Here is a 26241-nt window from a genome sequence, read left to right as displayed (position 1 = left end):
TAGTGTATGCCGGTTGTAGGAGATGCCAAGAGGACATCCTCCAACGAAACGGCTGCCTCCTCCGGGTGAGTTCGACTTCAACAGAGACGGGGGAGTGGTCGGACAGGCCCCTGGGCAAGATGGCAGCGCCCTTCACTCTACACAAACATTCTCTAGGCACAAACACACAATCAAGCCTCGAGAACGAGCCGTGTACAGCTGAGACATGAGTATATTCCCGGGCTGCGGGGTGCATATGTCGCCAAGCATCTACCCAGCCCAAACCCTCACTCATTGCACGCAGTCTGGTGGGTGAAGGGGAAGGGGGCGGGAATTCGAACCCCTCTCGGCGCCTATGACGATCCACGCATACATTCATCACATCGTTCCAATCTCCCCCAACCACTGCCAATGACCCAGAAATGTCTTCCCACACTGCAAACAACCTCTCAGCCAGGGCCCATTGGAGGGGGGGAGGGGCGTAGACACCAAACACCACCGATTCCGTGCCCACCATGCCCTTAACAAACAGGTATCGACCCTGGGGATCCACCCACTGCTTCTCATGGATGTACGCCACCCTGCGGTGGATCAAGATGGCCACTCCCCTGGATCCCCTGGAGAAACCCGCATGGAAAACCTGTTGATAACCAAATCTCTGTAGGCCCAGAGCCTTTGTGCCCATCATGTGGGTTTCTTGAAGCAATAGAACATCTGCAACCTCTTTTTTCCCCCAGCGTAACACAGCCCCACGTTTAATTTTGTCCAATAAGCCCCTGACATTCCACGTAATTACCCGCATAGAGTCGTCAGGGAGTCTATGAGTCGGTTCAGCCATGGTCCATGAAGATCCACCACACAAGCCCTCCACACCCGCGCCACCCACCACACGCCATAAGGAACATTTCTGCGACACACACATGCACACCACTGCCCACCCCAAAGAAAACAATCCCCAACTCTATAGTCCCACAGCCCCAAACAGTCCCGATCCCCAACTCAGCGGCCACAACCCCGACCGCCCACGTCCCACCTCCCCCCACCCTATACCTCAATGAACTATGAAGTATCTGTCGCGGCATGGGTGGTCCCGAGACCAAAACACAGGGCCCGGGCCCACCCATACCAATGGATCCCAACATCCCCAAATAGAACAGCAAGCTCACCCCCCTTCCCTCAGTGTCTCTCTCTCGAGAGGGAGAGTGGTAGCCACTATCACGCAGTCCCCGACCCCCCACCCCACAACCCTATTTTTGATTAGGAGACAGAAGCAGTACTGTCCCAGGGCAGTAGCCGTGCCGGGCAGCCATTGAGGCCCAGACGACACAGTGAGCCCGACTAGGGGTCAGAGCAGTGACAGCAGAAAAGGAGAGTGAAGGCCCCGGAGTCCTCAGTGGTCCGTCCCAGAATGCTCCGAATCCTCGGTTCTACCACTGGTCTGAGGTCCATCTACCGAGGCCGCGCGTCTGCGCGATTTGGAGCGCTTGGTACGACCCTTCTTCGCCGTCTGATCTCTCTGCGCTCGCGGTGAACCTTCAGGAGAGCCCGAATGGAGCCCTGGTTGAGAGTTCGGTCTAAGCCGCACCGTTTCATCCGTCCATTTGAAGAGGTCCTCCGGTGTATCAAAAAACAGTGTCTGTGACTGGAAGATCACCCTTAGGCGTGCCGGGTACAACAGGGAATATTGGAGCTTAAGACCTCTTAATTTTGCCTTGGCGGCCATGAAAGAGTGACGCTGCTGTTGCACAAGTTTGGTATAGTCAGGGAAGATCATGATCTTACAGTTTTCATATAGGAGGGCTTCCTTGATTCTAGCTTCCCTCAACACGGCATCCCTGTCATGATAATTCAGCAGTCTAGCGATTACCGCCCTAGGCCGCTCGCCCTCAGGCGGCCTCTGCGTCAGGGCGCGGTGCGCCCTCTCGATAACGAAGCAAGCTGATAGCGTCCCCGGCGGCATCCATGACTCCAGCCACTGTGTGAGGAATTGTTCCATGTTGCCCTTTTCACAGCGCTCCGGAAAGCCGATAAAGCGGAGGTTGTTGCGGCACGCCCGCCCTTCGGCATCTTCCACACGGAGCGCCGTGTTCCGCTGTGCAGATTCCATCGCCGCCATTCTTTTCTTAAGGGAGGTGACGTCTTCTTCTACCACCGTTACCCTGGATTCAGTTTCGGTGATCCGCGCCACAGCATTCCTCAGGTCTTGGCGTAGTAGGGTCACATCCGCGCCCACTGCCCCTATCTTGGCGTCTAGCGCATCCCTTGACTGGGTGATGGCCGCCATAAGGGCTGCATTGTCCGGCCCCTCTCCGGGCGGAGCACCCCCGGACTGTCCAGAGCTCCCACTGGGCCCCGTGAATTTATCAATTGTCACTTGCTTGGCGGGGCCACCGCCCCCTCTGGTCATGACTGCCGAGGGTAAATGGGCCCCAAGAAGGAATGAAGGCGTGGGACCCCGACCACCCTCGTTGAAGTCTATGGAAAGCAATGAGGGGGGGAGGGAAAACCACGACCGGTCTTCAGCCCCGGGCAAGTCCTGGCGGGTCCGGTCCAATGCGACCTAGTGTCCAGATCAGAGCGTGGCCGGCCCCAGCGACCGCCAAGAATCAGGGCCCCTTCCGATCAGCAAACCCCCCCCTGGGAGAGGCGGACAGGCCAGGTGTATCCCGCGCCAAAGCGCCGGCGTCCCCTCCGGTCTGGGGGGGTGGGGGGGGGGGGGGGGTTCACTACTCACAGTTGCTGCCAATCATCCACGTCGTGGGTCAAGCACCGCTGAGCGGGAACATCAGGGCCACCGACCCCCGCCGGGCCAGCAGGCCCCCGCCGACACTGGGCCGCGAAAATCGAGGTCCCGGCTGCACCTAATCCACCAGGCCGCTCTGGCTGTTGCCGGTCATCTGCAGCCTCCGCGTCCCCTCGAAATACAGCTGGGCCTTGGAAGAGGGAACACACACCTTCCCCAGCGTCCTCGATGCCTCGGGTCCCCAGGCGTCGCGGCCGCCACCAGGCCAAGCGAGGTAGTGCTCTGCTCCCCGGCCGGGGAGCACCAAAATCGAGACCCCGGCTGCTCCTCCGCCCTTTAGGCCGCACCTCGCGCCTCGTTGCACAGTCCGGTTACGGGACTTTGGACCACCGCTGGGCACACCGGAGGGTTCCTGGCACACCCGGCGGCCTTCGCCCCGTTGTCGTTGTGGGTTTCGGGGTCAGGGACCAGGATAAGTAGAAGGATTAATGGCGGGCCGGCGGGAGCTCTAGCAAGCTGCGACCGCCATCTCCGCTTGCGTAGCCAAGCCCCCCACAAAATGGCATTTTTAAATGTGCTAAACCTTTTTTGTGATTCGAAAAAGCCTTTCTGAATCACAGTTGGGGGTTTTGTGACTCATTCTGAATTGCAGTTGGAATATGGCTTCAGTAGCTGTGGTAACTCATTACCAAATAGGGTTGGCAGGTGGCCATTGGGGGGCATCATGGGGTAGGCACTAATTTCATCGTGCCTCGCTCACCTATAGCATCTTCTGTGACGCACTCAAAAACAAACAGACAGTTTTTTTTTTTGTCAGTGATAGACGAAGCCTCTACCAATTACCAGTTGAGCACCTATCTACCCTTCACTGTAAAGGTAATAGAAAAGGCAGTTTACATCTCTTTGAACGTACAAAATCTCACCAATTTTCTCCTGCACAAATATCAATCCTTTTTTAGACAGTCTGCAGCACAGGGGGTTGACCATCCACAATGAGCCTCACTGATTAATCCCAGTAAACTAGTATATTAGAACTCGGGAGCATACCAACCACAAACAGATCTACTTGAAATTCTCCTGATCATTGACATTTTCCAGCTCAAAAGCACCCTCATCCTTATATTGTCCTGGATGTGGGGTTTCTTTAAACTGGACTCCAAGATCAGAATCATCCTCAACCCAATAGCTCCAAAGCAGCCCTGATTCAAGAGTGGTTCTTCTATATGAAATTGGTTGAATTCAGACAACATCCTGCCACATACACAAATCCTCATTGAAGGAATTATTTTCGCTCCGTCCCATCTGCCAAGAAAACTCATCTTGGTATCTGGTATCCCTACTCTGTAAAGTAAAACTGTAGTTCAAGTTTTGGTTTTCTTGTGGCCACATCCTTGTGGTTATCTTTGACTCCCTGCGGACCCCTCTGCAAAAACATCTCGGAAGTATGACCACCGATTGCTGTGCAATCTACTCTCATATCGATGACACTCAGTATTCCACTACTTCTATGGGTTAGCTTGAGTAGTTCCTTGCTGCTACTATGGCCAGGAATGTCTTAAAACTCAATAGCAAAAGGAGAAAGCTACTAGATCTTTCTGGCCATTTGATCAGGCACTGACCCTAAACTCTATTTATTTTTCTTTTAAGATTTTGGGTACAATATTGTGTTCCACAGAAGGTGGCGATACTTACTGATCTAGCAATTTTCTTTTGCTTTCTTAGCTCTAAACCCTGCATTTCATTGTTTCATCAAACTATTGTTTTTAAAGTCTCGCCTAGGCAGCACTTGCGCGGTCTCGAGACATGCTGTATTCAGGATATGTGGAAAAAGCTCCATTTACTTCCCACCCATCTTTTTAAATGGCTCCTGTCCCTGCTCTTTGTAAATGGTGGCTTTTCATTGGTCATTAAGCTTTGTAGTCCCTCCTTAGTACTGCCTTGTCTCTTCTTGTAACCTCCAATGAGGACATCCCCTGTTACATGTGTTACGCACTAGTTTTTAATTACAGCCTCAAGACACTACTTTCGTAAAGGCCTTCAGACAGGACACTCACTTAGTCCTTAACTAGATTGGTAGTGATTACTTTACTCGCTGGCACATCTCACATTTATATTAGACCTTCTATAAATGTACCTTGATCAGCTCCACTTAGAGTACAACCTAATCTGGAATTAATATAATAATTATTTTGTCATATTTCAAAGCTACTAATTGTATACATGAATATAGCTTTTTGAATGTACTTGTGGTACTGTCTTGCATGCAATGCATTATGGGTAGGTTTGATTAGATTTATCATATCTTCAAAGTTTATGATGCTCACTAGGGACCTCTAGGCACAGCTTGTGCTACTGCACCTAGACAAGCAGTGCTGATGCCTTGCTCACTAGGGACATCTAGGCGCAGCTTGCTGTACTGCACCCACCACATCTTATTTCTATTAGACCTACTGTCTATTTCTATTCATCAGCTCCATTTAGAGTACAACCTAACCTGGAATTAATATAATATTTATTTTGTCACATTTCCAAGCCACTTATTGTATTTATACTTTGTACTTATAGTCGTTGCTTATGAGAAGTAAGGCTGGCAGTAACTGCGGCTCTTTTACTGCCAGCCTTGCTGTTCATAAGCAAGGACTATGAGCACAAAGTGTGTCTTTAGGCACCGCTTGCAGGTTTTCAAAACACATAAATAAAATACATTGTCATTTACAATGGCAATAGCTCAAATTCTCGAAATGAGAGACCTATTGCATTGCAAATTATTGTTTTATCCTTGAAGCAGTGGCTATATCTAAGAATTTATATTAAGACTTTTATATTGATATTTTGCATTCATGTCATTTTTTTACTGGTATTCACTACTAGTGAAGTGCAGAACATTAGCCCACTTCCGCACTGAGTTTGACCAGTTGAACCCATTATTAGGTGGTCCACGTGGAAAAGGCTTTTGCAATTAAAAAGTATATGGACCAAACTTAACTGCAGATATATAAGTATTTGCTTTTGTTACACTGTTTCGGCACAGAACCTCAGGAAGTGTTTAACAACCATCCGGAACTTACAGATGATGAGGAAGAAGATGTTGATGTAAATTTGATTGGGTGTGAAATTTGCATCAGGAAACTGGATATACATTATCTTCCTAAGATTTCATCTGCTTTGGAGAGGCTCAGTTTGACATGTGCATTCAGAAAGAAGATACATCCATTGAAGGGAATATCAGAGCCCCATGTAAACTAGCCTCCACTGGTAACTTTGGAAATACCACTGATAAACTCATAAGAGACCAGTTATGTTGCATTGGAGAAATTATAAAGGAAGACCGGAGTTGTACCTTAAGGTCATTTCCAGGGTTAAACGAGGCATGGACCACTGCCAAAGAGTCTGAACATTCCTTGCTGAGCACTAACGAGTTGCCCAAAGATAACATTCCTTCTAAAAGCACACAAACTGTCGACTTTAAACCTAAAATCACTAACAATCCCAAGGTCATTCAAAGGATCAGGGGAGTTTATTTCAGATGTGGCTAACTGGATCACATGGACTCAGAAATTGCCATGCTGTGAAATCCATTTGCAAATTGTGTGGGTAAACAGAATTTCTTGGTAAGTGTTGTTGGCGCGCTAAGGGAAGGCAGAAGGTGTATGAAGGAATCTCTGATTGTGATGTTCTGCAAATCATTGAAAATGTTGATAACGTTTCGAAGGATGGAGCTGATGGGACCCCAACCGCACATGCGTTTGTCAGTCTTTGGAGAAACAACAGCCTCACCTTTATGACAGTGCTGCAGGCCCTGTGTTGTCAAAATTACAGATTGGGAAAACAGCAAATGGCGCAGAACATGGGCATCAGACCTGCACGCAAGCTTTGCAAGTTAAATCATGTTAAGCGGAAAATCCACACAGTCACTTTAACATGCTGCAATGTGTACATCGGGTCTGTCACAGGTCGGGCCTTATTTTTCTGTCTAATGTTTTCATTTCACATGTACCTGTGAGAACTCTTAAGTTTGATACCCTGCAACTCTTGAAAGTGCCATGTTTCAAAAGGACTTGCTGCTAGGTTAGAACTGGATACTCTTGCACTCCAGATTAAGAAAATACAGAATTAGCCTCTATTCGGGAATGTTATGAACCCCATTTTCTTTGCTGCCTCTGGTCCAACTCCCTTGGTCTTCCTAATGTTCACGATGGCGTTGGTGATAGTTCTTCTGTAGCAATCAATACATAAATTATCAAGAATATAGAGGCAGTATCCATGAAAATCTCCCAATCCTTGCCTGAAAAAAATTACCTTCTTGGAAGGCCAGTGCAAAAATCAGAAGAGCTCAAGTTATTCACTCAATCTATAGAAAAATGTCCCACTACTCATCTGACTTGCTCCACTGCTGCTCTTTAGAAAGAAGTTGAAAACACTTTTGAACGTACTTTTCATCCAAAACTATGTTATGATATGCTCCATATCCCCAGCAACAAGACCCTTTTTGTATGCCTTTTTCTGCTGGCCGCCTTCCTTGTATGGCTACTTCTGGTGGTGCAGTAGGCAGCTGTGTATTGCTGCTTTAATGTATTATCACCATGAGTTAGGCCCGGAGACAAAATTCACCTTGATGCATAAAAAGTATACTTTTTTTATTTCCCATCTACGTCCACGTTGCATTATTTGTAGTAATCTGTTTGAACATGCTTAGACATGTGAGACATTTAACCCGCATGATCTACATAATGAGAACAAGACAGGTGTATAAGAGTCCAGAAGAAGGCATTACGTACACAACGTAACCAATGAGCAGTGTGACCATAAAAATCATGAACCAATAAAAAAAATGCCATTAATTGCACAAATCACAAAAGCTCCAAGGAAAGACTTAAGAACTCCCTAAAATCAGCATAAAAGAAATGTTAAAAGTTTCAACATAAGCTGCCATAACTTCGTTTTAACTGTTGGTCCACTGCTTGAGTAGTAGATGGCTGTGACTTGCCTTGAATAGGAGGACTATTATTTATCCTTGTTATTTGACATTGGTGACTAAAAATGAAGTTGTTCATTGAAACATTGTCCTTGTGTATGTTTTAGATGCTGATGGTAGGATATAACATTCTGCTGTCACCTTTGTCCTCAAGTGTCTGCCTCCTACTGAATGTTGGAATGTTGGCATGCAGTAATTCTTCTGCTCAGTGTCTCAGTATCTGAATTTCATTGCAGTCTGGTTGGCAGGATGGAAATGGCTTCTTGACCTATGTCCCAGTATCTCAGCACCTGATGGGCCAGATTGAAAGATACAGAAGCTGCTCCTCTGCCCCGTGTCTGAGCCCACTATTGGGTACTAGCGGGAAATGCCCTTCCCAGTGACCTCATCTTTCATTGGGTGCTGCTTAGAATCATCTTCAAATACTTTGTCTTGTGTTTATTCCTCTGATTGGATGCAGGAGTGTTAACAGGAAGTGCCTCTTCTAACTTGTGTCCTGGTGCTGTTACAGGTTTGTTCCTCCCACTTGGAGTTATGAATGTGATGAGGATTTGGTGCATTTCTTCTCTGATCACATTCTGAAGGAAGATGAGAACCTCGGCCGCATCAAACAATATGTGGACAGCATTGACGTCTCTTCTTTTATGGTAGGTTGCCTGATAATGGTTCTGAATATAAGTCTGTAAATGTTTACTGTTTTTATGTTGCTTTATACTGAGGCTCGACCAGTTTCCGATTTGCCCAATAATACTAAATCTATTACAGTGGAAAAGTGAGGTTTAGAACTCTGATTGGTTGTTTCCATGGTGGTCAATTAGGCCTCTTGGCCAAGCCTCCTCTCTTGACTACAGGTCATGCCTTGCTACGTCCACTTTTCAGAGCTTTCACAAATCACATCCTTTAGGAAGATGTAACTTGTAATGTACTTAGGAAAAGTGGACTGGGAATGCCAGAAAAGCAAAGTTGAATGTGCTCACCCTCAAGCGATCAAACCTGCACATACAGCAAGCGCACCATGGCGGCTCATATTCTTAGTCGTTACTCTTAAACACACTCTGTGTACAGTCTGTACCTTCTCTCTGTTACCAGAATACCTCAGTGCCCCATGTCCTTTCTCTGAGTGTATTTGACGCCCACCTCCTCAGCTGGAGGATGTTTAGTGCATCCACTCCACTCTCTGTTCTAAGGATCGTTTGCATTTCTTCAGAGATTGCCCCTTTCAGCTTCAAATTATGCCCCACTTCTCTTACCATCATTTAGATGAACGGAGAACTTTAGAAGAAATTGCAGTTCATACATAACATTCTCTATCAAGAGAAAACCATACACAGCACTAACCCATACTCACACAGTTCTTTAAAACCTTAACTGCTAAAACATCCAACTTTCTTTTAGTAACCTTTCGCGTATGACCGAGCAAACTGGGGCATTCCAGCAGTGCACGTGTACTGAAGCTTTTTTTAAATGGATCTCACCAAACTCGGAAATGACCAAACCTGTATGTGCACTGAAGCAGGATGAAAGTGTATCAATCCATTAAGACATGTCCAAACCATTTTAGGATCCCCATTACATTCGTTCATGGTTGTGCATGCTAGTCTTTGCAGTGATGACTATATTTTAACAACGTTTATCTCCTTTTAGGAAGAATCCAACGTGTGGTGTCTGACAGATAACAACACTGAGACTTATTGGGAGAGCGATGGGTCCCAGGGCCAACACTGGATTCGCCTTCATATGAAGAAGGGGACCATAGTCAAGTAAGGCACTTTCATTCTGTTTGACATATCAACTCTAATGCTTCCTGTGTTATCTTAGTGCAAGTTCACATAATAACTATACTGTCCTCCTTATTGGTTTGTGTACTGCCTGTCACCTCATGCATTGTGCAATAATACATTCTCTCTAATGTGAGTGTGCCCATCTTCTATAAACAGTGTGTTAGACCTGGCATTTTTTTGCTGGTTTATCCCAAGACTTTTAGCTTTTTGACCTCCTGGTTTTGACCCATTTTTCGTTGGTTTTAGGACTATGAACATTTTACCACTGTTAATCAGTGCTAAAGTGCATATTCTCTCCATGCAAGTTGTGTTATGGATTGATGTTTCCATGATTGGCTTATTTGAATAACTACTATACATGTATTCTTTATTTGTATCAGTTAATTAAAACCATTAAAAAAATAGGAAAAAATAAAACTTTAAAACAATGGCCCAGTTCATATGATTGCAAGGATACAACCAATCTAAAACAATTTTTAGAGTTTAAAGCACAGAAAAACACTGCATCAGTAACGCATATCCGCTGTAATCATCAGCACAGTATAAGTCAAGCACTCGGTTAAGAACCTTAGTCAACTGGAAAATGTGTGCACATATCCCTTGTGCTCTTGGCCCAAACGGCAGTGCCACCACATGCGGATGGCAGAACAAAACCCCACTAGGTAACCCCACATCCCCCTCCCCCCCCCCCCCCATCCACCATCTACACACTACCCCAACTATCTCTCCCCCTCCCTTATTCAATACATCCCGCCTCCCTCCCCCCAGGCGTGTCCTAGTGTGGCCCCATTGGGATGGAAATGGGTTGACATCTCTGGTCGTACCTAGCAATTGGACCAATGGATGCTATGTGGTATGAGTCGTCTCACTTCACAGGAAGGGGCAGTAGTTTGCAACCGAACAATGCAAAGTGATTTGCTTTTATCTTAATATTCTATGGCAGGTGTGACCCAGGGCTATGTGCACGGGTCCCCTCATCCTCGTCTGCTGGGAATGCGAGTTCCATGACTAATCTTTCCCAGGCTCTCGCCCTCTCTAATGCCTGTTCATTACCTATTCTATACGCCATTTGTTGGTGGACCTCCCCCTCACATCGAGCACACTTACTAAATTCGTTTTTTCCATTTATCTACACTGGGACCTTGTTCTCCTTCCACTGAGAGGTTATGGTCCTTTTAGCTAAGAGGAACCCCAGGTCAATACATTTACTAGTGATTTTGATCTTTAAAGTGTGGGGAAACCAATGAAGGATACAATGCGCCATGGTGGATTGTAGGTCCCTCTCCGTAACATCTCTCAGCAGTGTCATCACCCCTTGCCAAAAGGAGTCGAGCGCCGGACAGGCCAACATCATATGTTTGAAATCGGCGTCCTCCATTGCACATCTTGGACAGGCCACTGACTGGGCTGGAGAGTATTTATGTAAACAGGCTGGTGTTAGGTATGCCCTATGTAGGATGTGAAAATGCACCAGCTGGAACCGCGCATTTCACATACTCTTCCAGGCCCTCTCCACTATCCCACTTCACGCCGTATCTGGTATATCCATCCCTATATCCGCTTCCCATTTCGCCTTCAAAGTTATCAGTGGGGCTTCTTGCGTCATGGGCTTGTACAAGCATGTGACTGTCTTGATTGTGCCCGCAGCAACCACAACGAATTGGCAACACATAGATGTAGGCGGCTCTGTCATACCCGATTTCCAGTGTTTGCGAATCGCTGTTGTGAGCGCAGCATGTACCAGAAAGTCACCCCCTGGTAGTTCAAAACGGTACCTGAGGACATCAAAAGGCAGCAGAGTTCCGTCTTCATATAGGTCGCCTATTGTCGTTAAACCCTGTTGTTCCCAGGCCTCCAACCTCCGCCAGGTTCCTCCGTGCGGTAGTGCCCTGCATATTTTTAGTGGGATATTGGGCGCATAAGGGATCTCTATACCTCCCCTTCGTAGGCACCTATTCCAACATTTTCGGGCTGTTGCAAACTCCTAAGTAAGCCTCATGTCTCCGATCGGGAAGCGCAGAACTATGCGAGACAACACCAGCAAGGGACCTGTCGGCTCACCTGACTCTCCTCCTTCCCTAGTGGCCCTCGCTACCCACTGCGTGAACCATTGAAGTTGGGCTGCTATGTAGTACGTCTCGTAGTCTGGGACCGCTAGTCCCCCCTCCGCTCGGGGTCTCATGAGCGTCCCGAGCGCCACCCTGCGCCTGTCCGAACCCCACAGAAAGGAACTGATCATCGCCTTAAGTCTCCGAAAGTAGCCCACCGGGATCCAGATCGGGAGAGTCCTAAAGAAATAGAGTAATCGAGGCAGGGTCACCATCTTGAGTAGTGCCACTCGACCCGCTACGGATAAAGGGAGGCTGCTCCAGAACTCAAAATTAGCTTTTGCGCCCCTGATCGCCTTCCCCATGTTCCCTTCAAGCATGTCTCCCCGTTCTGATAAATCACCGTGCCCAAGTAGGGAAGACGTCTCTCCTCCCAGGACACCTCCTCAGTAGTCCGTGGGCGTTCTCTACCTCCCGGGTCAGAAATAGTCACTACTTCGTCCAGTTGACTTTTAACCATGCTACTACACATAAAGTGCGATATGGTGGACCTGCCTATATACGTCCAAACCCTGATATGCTCGCCCTAATCGAGAGTGTGCCGCGAGGAGTTCCACCGCCATAGCGAACAACAATGGTGAGAGGGGACTGTCCTGGCGCATGCCCCTTCCCACCTTACATGCCTCGGAGATCAACCCCCCCCCACCGTTCGAACTCTGGCATCTTTGTACAGTAAAGCCGTCCAGCTCACAAAATCCGGACCCAACCCCATCCGACGCATAACATGAAAGAGGTAGTCCCACTCTAAACTATCGAATGCTTTTTCGATGTCAACAGCAAACACAGCTGCAGTATCCACCTCATAAGCATCGGCCTCCAGAATATGGAGGAGCCGTTGTATATTAAGTGCTGTGTTGCTGGCGGGGATGAACCCGGACTGATCGGCATGTATCAGTGTGGACATGTGAGGAAGCAGCCGAGTCGCCAGAATTTTGCTCAGGATTTTGTAATCCAGGTTGAGCATAGATAATGGGCGGTAATCCGTTCTATCCCAGGGCTGCTTGCCCGGTTTCAATAACGGGATAAGATCGCCTCCCTGGTGGATTCTGGCAACCTACCTAACTTGGCTTTGTTGTAGAGCCACGCCAGACGAGGCGCAAGGAGGTCAATGTAAGTGAGATAGAATTCCACCGGGAGGCCATCTGACCCCGGCGTTTTATTCCGTGCCATACTTTTGCTGGATACCTGCACTTCTCTCACCTCGATGTTCCTACCCAACTGTTTCGAATCTTCATCCCCCAATTCCGGCAAGTTCAGGCCCCCCATAAAGTTCTGAAAATCATCCTCCGATGGAAGCACCCTACTACGATAAAGCTCTGAATAATAGTAAAAAACAGCTCATTTATACCTTGTTTTTTTTTTTTTGGAAAACCTTTATTTATAGAAAAAGTAAACCGCTATTCAGCCATACATCCCGGAGGCCAGGCAGCATTGAGTCAACAGGAAAGGTCGTGCACAATACCAAGAGCAGTAGCAATCAGGTTTAATTTTTAAATAAGATCGAACTCAGAAATAAATAAACCATGAGATAGAAAGGCCCAAAAGGCCAAAAGAAGGAGGTGTGCAGGAAGCACGAAAGACAACCGAAGAGAAAGAGAGGTAGGCCGAGGACAATACAGATACAGCGGGCTTTTGTAGCGGGAGGAGGTCGGGGGTTCCACACCCAAGGCAGCACACAATAAGAGTGTCAACAGTGAATCACGTGGGGGGTAGCACAACGGGATATGCAAAGTGGAACCACGGGTAGGGGGTATTACGGGGAAGGCGGAGCCTCGGAATCGAGTTCCACGGGGGGGTCGCAAATGTCACCCCTATAGGAGTTCCAGGCACCCCACACAGACATCCACATTCTAGGCTTACCCCTGGCCGCATACACCGTCTTCTCACGTAGCATGCACCAGTCCATATTTGATTCCCATAAACTGAGCGAGGGGGGAGCAGGCGCACCCCATTTCTGGGCGATATCCCTTTTGGCCACCATGTTACCCAAGGTGACCCATCGGGTCTGCGCTACACTATAATCAGTCGGGCCCCAGATGTTGAGGAGGCATCTCCGGGCCTCAGCCGGCAGGGTCACACCAGTCACTTCTTCCATCACGTCATGCACACGTGTCCAGTATCGGGCCACACCAGGGCATTTCCATACGATATGCAGGAAGGTCCCAAGCATACCACATCCCCGTCGGCACATGCCATCCGTTGACAGCCCCATGTGTATTAGTCTGGGGCCGGTGACATACACCCTATGCAGTATCTTCAGCTGCACCAGGCGGAGACGCGCCGATATAGCCACCTCTCTAGGAGAGGAAACCGCCGACTGCCACTCTTCATCATCCACCTCTATACCGTCACTCACCCAGAGCTCTCTCAATCGCACCAACAAGTCGACTCGCACGTTAATAAGTTTTTTATAAGTTAGGGAGATAGCGCTGTCCGGCATATGGCCGTCCAACACCCGATCTTCCAGGGGAGATGATTCGGGGATCGCTTCCCCCCCTGATACGTAGGGGGAAAGGGCATGGCTAAGCTGGGCGTGTCGGAAATATTCCGTTGCCGCCAGTTGGAACTCTGATTGCAACACCTCGAACGACTTGACCCTTCCCCTGGCCACCATGTCTCCAACCTTGGATATCCCAATGGTGTCCCGCCTATCGAAGCCCTTAGTATGCTACAACTTCCCCAATATGTCCGAGTCAAACAGCGGGGTGGCCATGGTAACCCTATTTTGCCATCCCAAAGTTTTAGTGACTGCACGCCAGATATGAACCATAGTTTTAGTGGGACCCGTAAGCTTCCGATCCAGAGACCTGGAGTACAACGCTCTGTAGTAGTTCCCGTCACCCACGAGCCACCGATCCATAGCATAGCCTGGGTTGATCGCCGGGCCGTAGAGGCCGTGATTGAGTGCTGCAAGTTGGGACGCCCAGTAGTAGCGCCGCACGTCAGGCAGAGCAATGCCCCCATCATAGCCCGGTATAGTCAGCTTGGCCAGCGAGATCCGTGGCCTACCGTCCCACAGCAGCGCTCGCTGCAGGGATTCGACTTGCGCAAAGTATTTCGCTGGCACGGGATCCTGGGTGTTCTGCAGGGCATACAGGAAGCGAGGCAACGCCATCATTTTAAAAAGGGCGGCTCTGCCCATAAGGGAGATCGGCAACTTCCTCCAGCCCTCGACGTCCCGGCGCAGCCGCTCCAATGGTGGAAGGAGGTTGTGCGAATAACGGGCTCGGGAGTCCCGCGACACATAGATGCCCAAATACCGGAAGCCCTGCTGGGCCACCTGTATAGAGCACCCCCGGGGGAGGCGCGGCGTATCTCCGGACAGAACGTATAACGAGGACTTAGCCCAGTTGATTACCAGGCCCGAGTGGGCCCCGAAGGTCCCCAAGAGATCGAAGGCCACTATGAGTGAGTGACAGGGGGAGGTGAGGTATAAAAGGATGTCGTCAGCATAGAGCGACACCCGGTCTTCAAAACCCGGGGACCACGTTATGCCAGAGATCTCAGGGTGCGTTCTGATCCAAGCCGCCAATGGCTCAAGTGCCAGGGCGAATAGGAGCGGGGAAAGCGGACAACCTTGCCTAGTGCCTCTGTGCAGCGCGAAAGAGGCCGACAACCGACCATTAACCGCTACATTGGCCAGTGGAGCAGAATACAACAGTCGGACCCAGCCGATGAAAGCGGGTCCGAACCCCAACTTGGCCAAAACTGCCCACAGGTAATTCCACTCCAACGAGTCGAAGGCCATAGTGGCGTCGAGAGAGGCAAGGACAGCAGGCTCACGAAGCAGGTGCGCACGTGCCATTACCGCGTGAAGTCGCCTCAGATTGAGCGCCGTGTTCCGGTGCGGTATGAAGCCGGACTGGTCAGGATGGACCAGGTCCGAGATCACGCCCACTAACCGGTTAGCCAGTATCTTGGCCAGAATCTTAGGTTCAGCGTTCAAAAGGGAGATGGGTCGGTAAGACCGGCAAAGATCGCGCGGCTTCCCCTCCTTGTGTATCACCACGATGGTGGCCAACCGCTGGTCGGGGGGGAGTACTCCCGCCTCATGGGCCTCAAGGAACATGTTCATCAGAGGCACGGCAAGCGAGTCTGCCCTAAGTTTGTAAAGCTCAACCGGGATGCCGTTGGGCCCCGGCGCTTTGCCTGAGCATAAGGATTTAATAGCCAAGGCCACCTCGTCCGCCGTCAGTGCCCGATCCACGTCATCTCGCTCAAGATCCGAGAGGCAGGGAAGCTCAATGTCTTCCAAAAAGGAGGCCGACGCAGACTCCGGAAGGGGGTCCACAGAGGCGTAAATCTCCTCAAAGTAATCCGCGAAGGATCCAACTATCGCCGCCGGGTCCGTCAAGGATAGGCCGTCCGCACACACCAACTCCGGGACCACCCGAGACGCGAGTTCCCTTCTATCTAGCCACGCCAAGAGCTTTCCAGCCTTATCACCCGCGTCGTATATCCTGCCTTGTTGCTCCCTACTCAGGGCTTTCGCCGCATCCGTGGCAGTCGCCCGGAGCTCAGACTGTTTAAGGGAGAGTGCGTGAAGCAGTTCGGGGGATGAATCCAGCTCCAATTGGGAGTTTAGCTCAGCAAGGTCGGATTCCAGTCGAACCACGTCCTCATCCCGCCGGCGGCGGGCCTCCGCAATCAAGGAGAAGGCCTCGCCACGCAGCACGGTCTTGAAAGCCTCCCAGAGGGAGACAGCTGAGTCAACTGAGCCGGTGTTCTCGGCAAAGTACCGATCCATTGCTTTGGTCAGGAGCGACCTGGTCTTCGGGTCACGAAAGTACCAAGGGTTAATGGGAGCCACTCGCGATGACGCGGGGATCTGGAAGTCGAAGGAAACCCAAACTGGGGAATGGTCCGAGATGCCCCTAGCCAGGAGACGCGCTGTGGATACGGACTGCGCCTGGGCTGCCGGGGTGAGGACGTAGTCTATCCTGGATAGGCTACCATGGGCGCCGGAGAGGAACGTGTACTGTCTCTGGGAGGGGTGCATCAACCGCCAGCAGTCAACCATCCCCATGGAACCCAGAAAATCGGGCAACCAGGACTGGGAAGGACGCAGGTCTCTGGATGGGAAGCGGTCTAGGGTCCCGGAGACGACGGAGTTGAAGTCCCCACCCACCAGCAACAGGCCCTCGGGGAGACCCAAAATGGCGGCAGCTAGGTCCCTGAAAGTAGTTTCCTGTAGCCCCGGGGGAATGTAAACTGAAACCAAAACTAGTGTACGGCCCTCCCATTTGCCCACCACAGCCACATATATGCCTCTCTCATCCGCAATCACTGACTCCACCTCCAACGGGAGGGACATGCGCACCATGATGCCCACCCCTCGCGATCCCGAGGAGAACCCCGAATGTGCCACCATTTTGAAACCACGTCTGCTCAGTGCTTTGCAAGTGTGTCCCACTAGGTGGGTCTCCTGTAGGAAAATCACATCAGGCGAATAACGTTTAAGCATCTGTAGAACAATACCCCTCTTAATGCGGTCCCCCAACCCGTTGACATTCCAGCTCAACAAGTTTAGAGATCTACCCCCCATCGTCAAGGACGCTCCGCCCCCTCCCCACCACCCGCAATGGCGCCCACCACAACGACATAGCAGTCCAATGAACCCTCAGCCATAGCAAAGAAGAAGTCAGAAAAAGAAGTTGAAGAAACACACCCCAACTACCCCCCACCCTGCACCCCTGCATTAGACTATAATCCACCCCAACTAGCAGTGTGCCTGTCGCCCCTTAACTAATCTACAAGAAGTCTACAGAGGAGAAAGGAGACATCCTATCGCCCCCCGTCATCCCCCATATTATTAACAAAAAGAGTCAAGACCAATAGCAGCAGTGTCTGAAGTTGAAGTCCCATACGGTCACTCAGCTCGCGGAAAGACTAACGATGAACCATCATTCCTGTGCGTCCGCGCCCCCGGTGGCCTCCTCCGTCTGGCCAGTCGGCTCGTGTCGCTCCTGGGGCAGGGTATCCAGCCAGTGTCCCACCTCATCTGGAAAGTCAAAAAACAAAGTCCGGTGGTCACGCTCGATGCGAAGCTTGGCAGGGTAGAGCATGGAGTACCGCAGGCCCATTTCTCTCAGTCGCCGTTTCACCCCCGCAAAGCTCTGACGTTTTTTCTGCACGGCCTGGGTGAAGTCCGGAAAGAAATTTACTTCAGAGTTCTGGAAACGCAGAGGGCCCGCGGTCCTCGATGCCTGCAGGATAGCGTCTCTGTCCCTATAGTTAAAGAGCCGTGCGATAATAGGGCGAGGGAAGGCGCCTGACTTTGGCGGTCCCCCCGGTATCCTGTGAGCCCGTTCCACCGAGAAGAACTTACTCAAGCCCCCGGGCATCAAGTTCTTCAGCACTAGGTCCTCCACGAAAAGTTCCGCCGAGTCCTCCTCTGCCTTCTCCGGTACCCCAGTAATGCGGACGTTCTGGCGCCGCGCACGGCCTTCGAAATCGTCCAGTCGGCGCGCCAGCATTCCGTTCGCCAGTTTCAGGTCGCGCACCTCCGTCTGGATATCAGACACATCAGTGGTCAGGCTAGTCGTCTTGAGATCCAACGATTTGACCCGGTCGTTGGTTTTCCCTAGGTCAGTCCTAATGAGGTTCAACTCAATCTTCAGGGAGTCGACCTTGCTGGACAGTTCCTCTCGGAGAGTATGCATTTCCGATTGTACTCCCGTGATCGCTCCCATCACGTCCCGAAGCGTTATCTCAGAGTCATCCGGTGATCGATCCCTAGTCGGGTCTTTAGCACGGCCTGCCAGTACCGGCGAGCCTTTCGACTGGGAGAATCGCTCTGGAATGGTAGATTGGGACTGGGACGGCTTTCTGTTGACCCGTTGGGACTTGCCTTTGTCCAGGTCCCCTCTGCCCGCCATGTTGGCACACCCAACAAGATGATCGGCAGGGACAAAGAAGCCCAGTGGAAGGCGCGCCACGTACACGGTGATGTTACCAGGGTCCGGTACTCCGGCCGAGTAGCAGGGCGTTCAGATACCAGAGTCACACTTCGGAGGGACCAGGCGCAGACAAAGAAGTGTCCATGTGGAAGCACCGCTGCACACCTCGACAGTCGCCAATGACACGGACGGGGCCTCTGAGGTCCGTCGAGCTAACGAGGTCCAGGAATGTCCGATTTTCACTCCGAAAGCGGGCGCCGCATCAGGACCCACTTAGCAGTCGATTCCCACAGTTGTGGGACAGGATAGGCATCAGGATTATTGCGGAGGATCGGGAGGTCTTCGGAGCTCCGAGCTCACGCGGCCATCTTGATCGCCGGCGAAGCTCCTCCCCCCATTTATACCTTGTTGATCCAAGCGGGCCACTCCCATCTGGTCCCTCAACTCTAGTATAACTGAGCCGCGACGAGCGGGATTAGCTAGCCAGGCCAAAAAGGCTCCCGATTTACCTCGCTCTGAGTGCGCCCGTGTGATATAGGCTTTGTAATCAAAACACCGTGGGCATTCTACATTTGCTGCGACTGCTTCCCTGGCTTCCAATAAGTCATCCTGTTTATCTGGCCGCCCAGGGCGCTCTATCTCCAAGGCACGCAATCGCTCATCATCCCGTTGTATGTCTTGCAATAGGGTCTTCCGGGTCCCAGACACCGCCGAAATACATCTCCCGCGCACAACTGTTTTATAGGCGTCCCATTCAACAGTCATCGAACCTGTAGTCCCTTTATTAAATTGAAAATAGTCTTCAATGGCCATGGCTATAGTGGTTCGGAAGACCTGATCCTCAAGCGCTTCCGGACACAATCTCCAGGTAGGCATTCTGGGGCGCGGCGACAATTTCTGCAGCTGGGCCATCAGTGGGTTATGGTCAGAAATAGTGCGAGTGAGATTTTCGCTACTGCAAATTTCTCCGTGCACATCAGGGGAGCATAAAAATGCGTCTAGGCGGACATGTAATTTGTTGAGGAGAGAGAAAAAGGAGTAATCCTTAACCAATGGGTGCTGAACCCTCCAAGTGTCAATTAACCCCCAAGTCTGCTGCCAGGTAGATTGTACCACTGCCAGTTTGCTCGCTGGTGCATTCGGCAAGGGGGGGTGGGGGGGGGTGTGAGGGATCCAGGTCAATGTCTGTAACACAATTAAAATCGCCCCCAAGCAATAGTGGCCCTACTAATACGGACGCCAATTTGTGGGACAATAAAGAGAAGAAGGTGGGTCTGTCCACATTAAGTGCATATAGACATCCCAGTGTTAAATCTCTACCATCCAGTTTCCCCTGGATCACCACATACCTGCCCTCTGGGTCAATCAATTGTGATGTGCACTGAAAGGGAACCTCAGCTCTTACCCAAATTAAGACCCCCCTCGCATACGCCAAAAATGTAGTGTAATAAACTTGACCCCTCCAGCGGCGTTGAAGAGCCTTCCCTTCCTTTGCAATGAGGTGAGTCTCCTGGAGGAATGTGATGTGTATACCCCTACGTGTCAAGAAGGAGTGTATCTTGTGGCGCCTATGCATAGTATGCATACCCCTTACATTCCATGTGAGACATGTGTATCCTAATGTGGGTCCCATCACTGACACTGATCTAGCAAATGTTCTAGCCCATCCTCCCCCCGACACGCCCAGGTCCCCTAAACCAAACCCCACAAATAGAACAATTAAAACCTCCCCAACTCCCCCTCCCCAGGACAGGCATCCAACGCGGCATCCCCATCCAAACAAAGAAACTGCACTTAGAAAATCTAATCAGTTCGGGCTGCCTGGAACGTCGATTCAATAAGCCCAGATATCCCCCCAACCCCCTCCCCTCTCCCATGGGTTCATCGCTTTACCCCGGTCCCCCACAGAAATCCCACAGCGCGCTCAGACAGCACATCCCCCCACTAGGGTCCAGATCCCAAGGCCCACCAGGCAACACAGATACCTCTTGAAGTCAGTCGTAATGTGCATAGTGTTCTGGCAGCCAAAACCCCATCCGCTGTTTGTGGAGTGACCACTGGTAAGTTAGTCTCCGAGAGCCCGTGGACGCTGCTGGAACTGGGGCTCTGTTCTCCACTCTTCGTGCGCTCCGAAGTGTTGCTGGTTGGGCTGAGATCTCCTTGGCTTATGGCCGCCACCGCCAAAACCGCCCTGTCTCGTTCTTGGCGCCAATCCACAAGAGAGCCTGGTCGTTGCATCTGCAATGTGGTAGGGGAGGGATGTCGAGGCCGCAGTTGGTGAACGCTCTCCAGTCTCTCCACGGGTTTCCAGTCAGTCCCAGGTGGCCTGCGGCGTGATGAAAAAGTGCTCATTCCCGTCAGCAGTGACCCGCAACCGGGCCGGGGATCAGCATTGCGTAAGGAAGGTGTACGGTCCTCAATTTCCGCTTCACCGCTAAAAAGGAAGCTCTTTGGCGCTGGACTTTCCTGGTGTAATCCGGAAGGATCATTATTTTACTGTTGCCAATTTGCAAATTCTGCAGCTCCCTGGCTTTCTGTAGGATGTAGTTGCGATCTCTGTGGTGTAGAAGTCTCACCACCATCGGACGCGGCTGGGCTCCAGATTTTGGTGGTCGTGCCGGAACTCTGTGCGCCCGCTCCAGGACGTAGAAGGGGAAGAGACCCTCGGGCGCCACTTCTCCTTTTATCCATGTCTCCAAGAACTGAAGAGCGTCGGATCCTCCTCTCGCTCCGGGATTCCCACTATACGGAGATTATTGCGTCTGGAGTGCCCTTTGCTGTCCTCTGTCCGTACCTCCAGCTTGCGGACCTTCTGCACCACCTCATTCAGTGTTTTCCGTAAGGCATCAACCGTGTCTGGAATGTCTTTCATGGTTGACTCGTGAGACGCCACTCATTCCTTAAGCTTCCGGTGGTCATCTTTTAGTAGGGAGAGCTCAGACCCGATGGAGTTGATTCTTTTCTCCAAGGCCTCTCTCGCCATGATAGCCTGCATGATTTCGCTCAAAGAAGGGTCCCGTGGTTGCATGGAAGCTCTATTCCCAGACGCAGTCTCCTCGTCTTCCATGGCGTGACCCGGGTCAACAAGCCGTAGTGCATCGAAACCTTTCTTCTTGGTCACCCTACCCATCCTGGGTGTATTAGTGATTGTCCGGCCTACCAGCGCCTCCCCACTCACTGCGTCACAGGGCCTCTTTGCAAACTCGATCAGATCTGTATGCGCACCCTTCCGGATTCTCTTGTGTAGCAGTCAGTGCAAACAACGAGGAAGCCCCCTTCCAGTATTAAGGTACCTATGCCTAGTGACCCGTAGGACCAGCGTCACTCACCTCCTTGTCTCACTTGTGGGTCCGGCCACAGCCCCCCAGGGAGCATCGACGGGGGGGGCCCGTGTTTATCGTCAGTCGCAGCCGCTTGAGGACCGGACTCGCTCCAGCAAGTCAAGGCTCCTCCTCAGCCCAACGCCTCCAATCGCCTCCCTCCCCCTCAGCTCCAGGGGGGCACAGTGGGCCCTCAGTAGACCAGCGCCTCCAGGACCTAGTGTTCAGATCTGCTCCACGTGTCCGAGCAGGGTGCCAGGATAAGGTCGCAGGCGGTGGAGAGTCTCCAGAGTCAGTGTCTGTCTCCATCCCACAGTGCAAGAATGAGCACCCTTGCCTCTGCCCAACTGGGGGATTATCGCTCCTCCGGGGCTGAATTACTGTCCCTTAATTACTGCTGCAATGTGTCCCGAGGCGCAGCGCGGGGCTGCCATCTTAGGGTCAGGCAACACACCGCCTGGCCGCTCGTAGGGACTCGCCGGGCAACGCTACTGCCTGCCCACCTTTCGTGCCTCACTTAGCTGGCCCGCAGGAGTCGTTTCTCATTAAAGAGGGAGCCTTGGTCAGGCGCTCCCCTCTCCAGCTCCGGCCGACATTTTGTGGTGGAGAAGCTCGGGCTTCACCGAGCGCATTGAAAAGTGTTCCCACGCTGCTTGTGGGTCTCGGTGCCTCGTGTCCCCCTTGCCAAGTAGGGCACAAAGCTATGAGGAGTACGTACCGGGGTTGGGGGCCCGGAATCGAGTGCAGGATAATTGCGGGAGAAGGGCGGCCGCGGAGGAGCTCTGGAGTCCGCTGCCGCCTACATTGGCGTCCAAGCCACGCCCCCAGGGATACAACCAATCTAACGTGATATTTGCTTCAATCGCCTTACAATTACATACCCTAATATATTTGATGCGTACATACGTTATAATGTGGGTGACACATTGAAGCAGTTATTCATTTTGGACTGTCTAAATGAAATGCAAGTGCAAGATGTTTTCTCTAAGCATGCAAAAGCACAGTTCAATTTGAGAGAAATAAAGCGGTGAATTTACAGTTGGAGTCATTTGCCGTTATATTTAAAATTCATTACTTAATTACTTTTAGATACTCTGTACATAATTAATTATTCCTTTTTTTTAAATGTATGTACAATCAGGTGATGATAATTTTAGTCTGCTTTCCGGAGGAGGGTGATTTCTTGTAATACACTTTTTACACCTCAGCAAATCAATATGCTAGATGATCCTTCCAGTCAGCAGAGTAAGGCCTGTCTACAAGTACATATGTTTGTTTAATTAAAAAAAAAATTTAAGAGTTTATAGGGCATACACACAACAAATGGGTTATTTTTTCATTGTAATATCTTCATAAACGACAGTTTGCTATTTCTGATTTCTCTTTCCATGATGATAGGAGAACCTTTGAGTCATGAACTCCTAAACGATACTTGACAAAGCTCCTTTTTAACCCAATACGAAAGTGTTCTGATAGATAAACTTGAGGCTTTAATAACGTATAGGAATTTATAACTGTTCAAACCTAGGGCTGGAGGCAAGATGGCGGTCGCGTCCGTGATCGTGTGAGTGGGCTGTGGATGCTCCTCGGCGCAAACCCCCCTGGCTTACCTCCCGGCGATTAATGCTGTGAGAAACGGTTGAAGACCTTCTGGGCATGCTCTGGCTGTGGCACTATTTGTATTTCGAGGGATCTCCATGGTCTCCACGGTCTCTTTGAGCTGTCTATCGCGAGCACTGTGGATCTCTCGGATATCGGTGGAGCTCCGGGGCGCTCTGTTTTCGGCGGCGGCAGGTGGCTGTGGCTCAGTCAGAGTGTCTGCTGGAAACCCAGGAGCGCATAGGTAGTAATGGCACCCAAGAACGGCAGTAAGGTTCCCAAGACTCGGGCGGCAGCTTCAACGATATTGACCCCCCCACACATATTTCCGTTTCTGCGGGCAACAGTCGAGGCGGTACTGCTGGTGCACGGCAGGAAAAAATTAACTCTCCTCCTGGGGACTCACGGAATGGAGACAGCACAGCTGAGAAATTATTAAAAATTCAGGGAATATTTAAAACATGCATTTGCAATGCAATAGGTCTGGCATTAGGAAAGTTTGAGCTATTGGTATTGTAAATGACACATTTTTTATTTGTTTTGTTTTTGAAAATAGCTAAATTAATAGCTTTGTCATTTACAATGCCAATAGTTATAACTTTCGCAAATGTGACACCTGTAGCATTTTTAATGCAATACGTGTTGTATTTACGTGACTTACATGTATTGATATTACAAATAACAATGGCTTTTCATTTTTTTAAATAATTAATACTTAAATAAAAGTTATTGTAATTTATAATGGCACTAGCTTAAACTTTTGTAAATAACTTTTGTGAAGATTATGTTCAGTGTATTTTATTGTGACGAAAATCCAAGAACATAAGTGAAATATTAACATCTTTTTGTTACATTTGTAATAAAGCTTGAAACATTGAGAGAACATATTTGAAACAGTTGTTGTTGAATGGTTGCACAGATTAATGCTGTGGTGGGGTTGAGTGATGTAGTGGTGGCGAACGAGTGACGCTGTGGCGTTCAGTGATGCTGTGGTAGCGCATAGTGATGTTGTGGTGCCCCTGAGGGATGTTGTGGTGGTGCTGAGTGATGCTGCATGCTATGCTATGCTAGGTTTTGTTTTGCTATCCTATGTTTTGTTTTGCTATGCTATATTTTGCTATCCTATGCTTTATTTGTTATGCTATGCTATGCTGTGTTTTGTTTTGCTATGTTATGCTATGTTTTGCTATGCTATGTTTTATTATGCTATGCTATGTTTTGTTATGCTATGTTTTGTTATTCTATGCTATGTTTTGTTTGGTATGCTATGCTATGTTTTGCTATGCTATTATAAGTTTTGTTTGCTATGCTATGTTTTGTTAAGCTATGCTGTTTTGTTGTGTTTTGCAATGTTGTGTTATGCTATGTGTTGTGTTTTGCTATCCTATGTTTTGTTTTGTTATGCTATGTTTTGTTGCGTTTTGTTATGCTATGCTTTGTTGTGTTTTGTTATGCTATGTTTTGTTGTGTTTTGTTATGCTATGCTATGTTTTGTTGTGTTTTATTATGCTATGCTTTGTTTTGCTATGCTATGCTTTGTTATGCTACGCTTTGTTATGCTATGTTTTGTTATGCTATGCTATGCTAAGCTTTGTTTTGTTATGTTATGCTATGCTGGTGAGTGAGGGTGAGGGTGAGGATGTGTGAGGGTGAGAGTGAGTGTGAGTGTGAGGGTGAGTGGTTTGTGAGGATGTAAATGAAATTGCTTTTCATTAAATTCCAGCAGCAAGTGATAGCTCGTGTAACACTTCGGATGAAATGAAAGAGACATCTTCGTGTGGTAGGAGAGGCACTTTTATCTGCTTTTTTTTCTGCTCGTATGTGATTTATTTTAAGGTGCCACTTCTTGAAGGAAAGAAGAAAGCATGCTAGGCATATTTTAGCGAGAATCAGTAAAAAGAAGAGAAAAAAACACGCTGGGGGACGCAGTCCATTCCAGAGCATGGTGAATTTTTTCACGATACATGATTCATCTACACTCTGAATGGAATTAGAGGTGGGCAAAAATGTAATTAAACAAGCCTCAAGTTGTGTGTGCGCTAAAAAACAACCGGAAGTGGCGGAATGACTTGGGTATGGAATTACTCGGCTGCACTCGGCAGAGTTCGACCACTAGAGGGGTAGCGATTTAAAAAAAAATTGGTTTGGGGATTTGCAAACGTGTTAAAGAAGATATTTGGGTACGGTGGGTTATCATTGAGTTATGGATTGAGGGTGCCCCAATGACGATATGCTCAATATATGGTCCTAATCTGGATGATCCAGATATGTTGCATTTCTTGAGTATTGATTGAATTAGTGGCATGGCCATCCCCGATAATCATTTGTGGGGATTTTAACCTCCACTTGGAAGGTGGTTTTGATATAACAAGTGATCGTTTATACGATAGGAAGAAAACTAAAGTTTTCAAAGCTAACAGGGGGTTAGTTAAAGAATTCGGGTTGGTGGATGTATGGTGTGCTAATGGTAAGGAAGCTTTGGGGGAAACCTTTTATTCCGCTCCCCATAAAAAACATCTGCGCTTAGACTATTTCTTTGTATCAGTAGAGAAAGCAAGAAACGCTAGGTTTGATATTAAACCTAAAATCATATCAGACTATAATCCTATTGTGTTAGAATTGGATTTCAGAAGTAGCTGGTCACCAAGAGCTTGGACTTTCGAACATAAACTTTTGTTGGATTCTGTATATCAGTGGAAGTTCTCAATGTGTTCAGTAAATTCTATCATAAGCTGTATTCAGCGGATTAAATTATTAGAGTAGAGGAGAAATTGAAGGAGTTTTGTCGGATTTGGAAATTCAAAAATTTACACATAACCAAATGAAAGAATTAGATT

At 49.4% G+C, this 26241-nt stretch overlaps 1 protein-coding gene across 1 annotated transcript in view; it reads left to right on the top strand.

The window, feature by feature from the left end:
• The window catches only part of HECTD3 (HECT domain E3 ubiquitin protein ligase 3), a 376275-nt gene that overhangs the window by 97395 nt on the left and 252639 nt on the right, over positions 1-26241 (top strand). Inside the window, exons 4-5 of the mRNA XM_086952299.1 lie at positions 8209-8344; positions 9342-9457. Of these exons, the coding sequence (XP_086808425.1) occupies positions 8209-8344; positions 9342-9457 (252 nt within the window). The remainder of the gene's footprint in view (positions 1-8208; positions 8345-9341; positions 9458-26241) is intronic.

The sequence above is a fragment of the Lissotriton vulgaris genome, chromosome 1_1 (genome assembly GCF_964263255.1).
Source record: "Lissotriton vulgaris chromosome 1_1, aLisVul1.2, whole genome shotgun sequence".
Classification (NCBI taxonomy): domain Eukaryota; kingdom Metazoa; phylum Chordata; class Amphibia; order Caudata; family Salamandridae; genus Lissotriton; species Lissotriton vulgaris.
The sequence above is the reverse complement of the archived record's forward strand: the minus strand, read 5'-3'. Positions and strand labels throughout refer to the sequence as shown.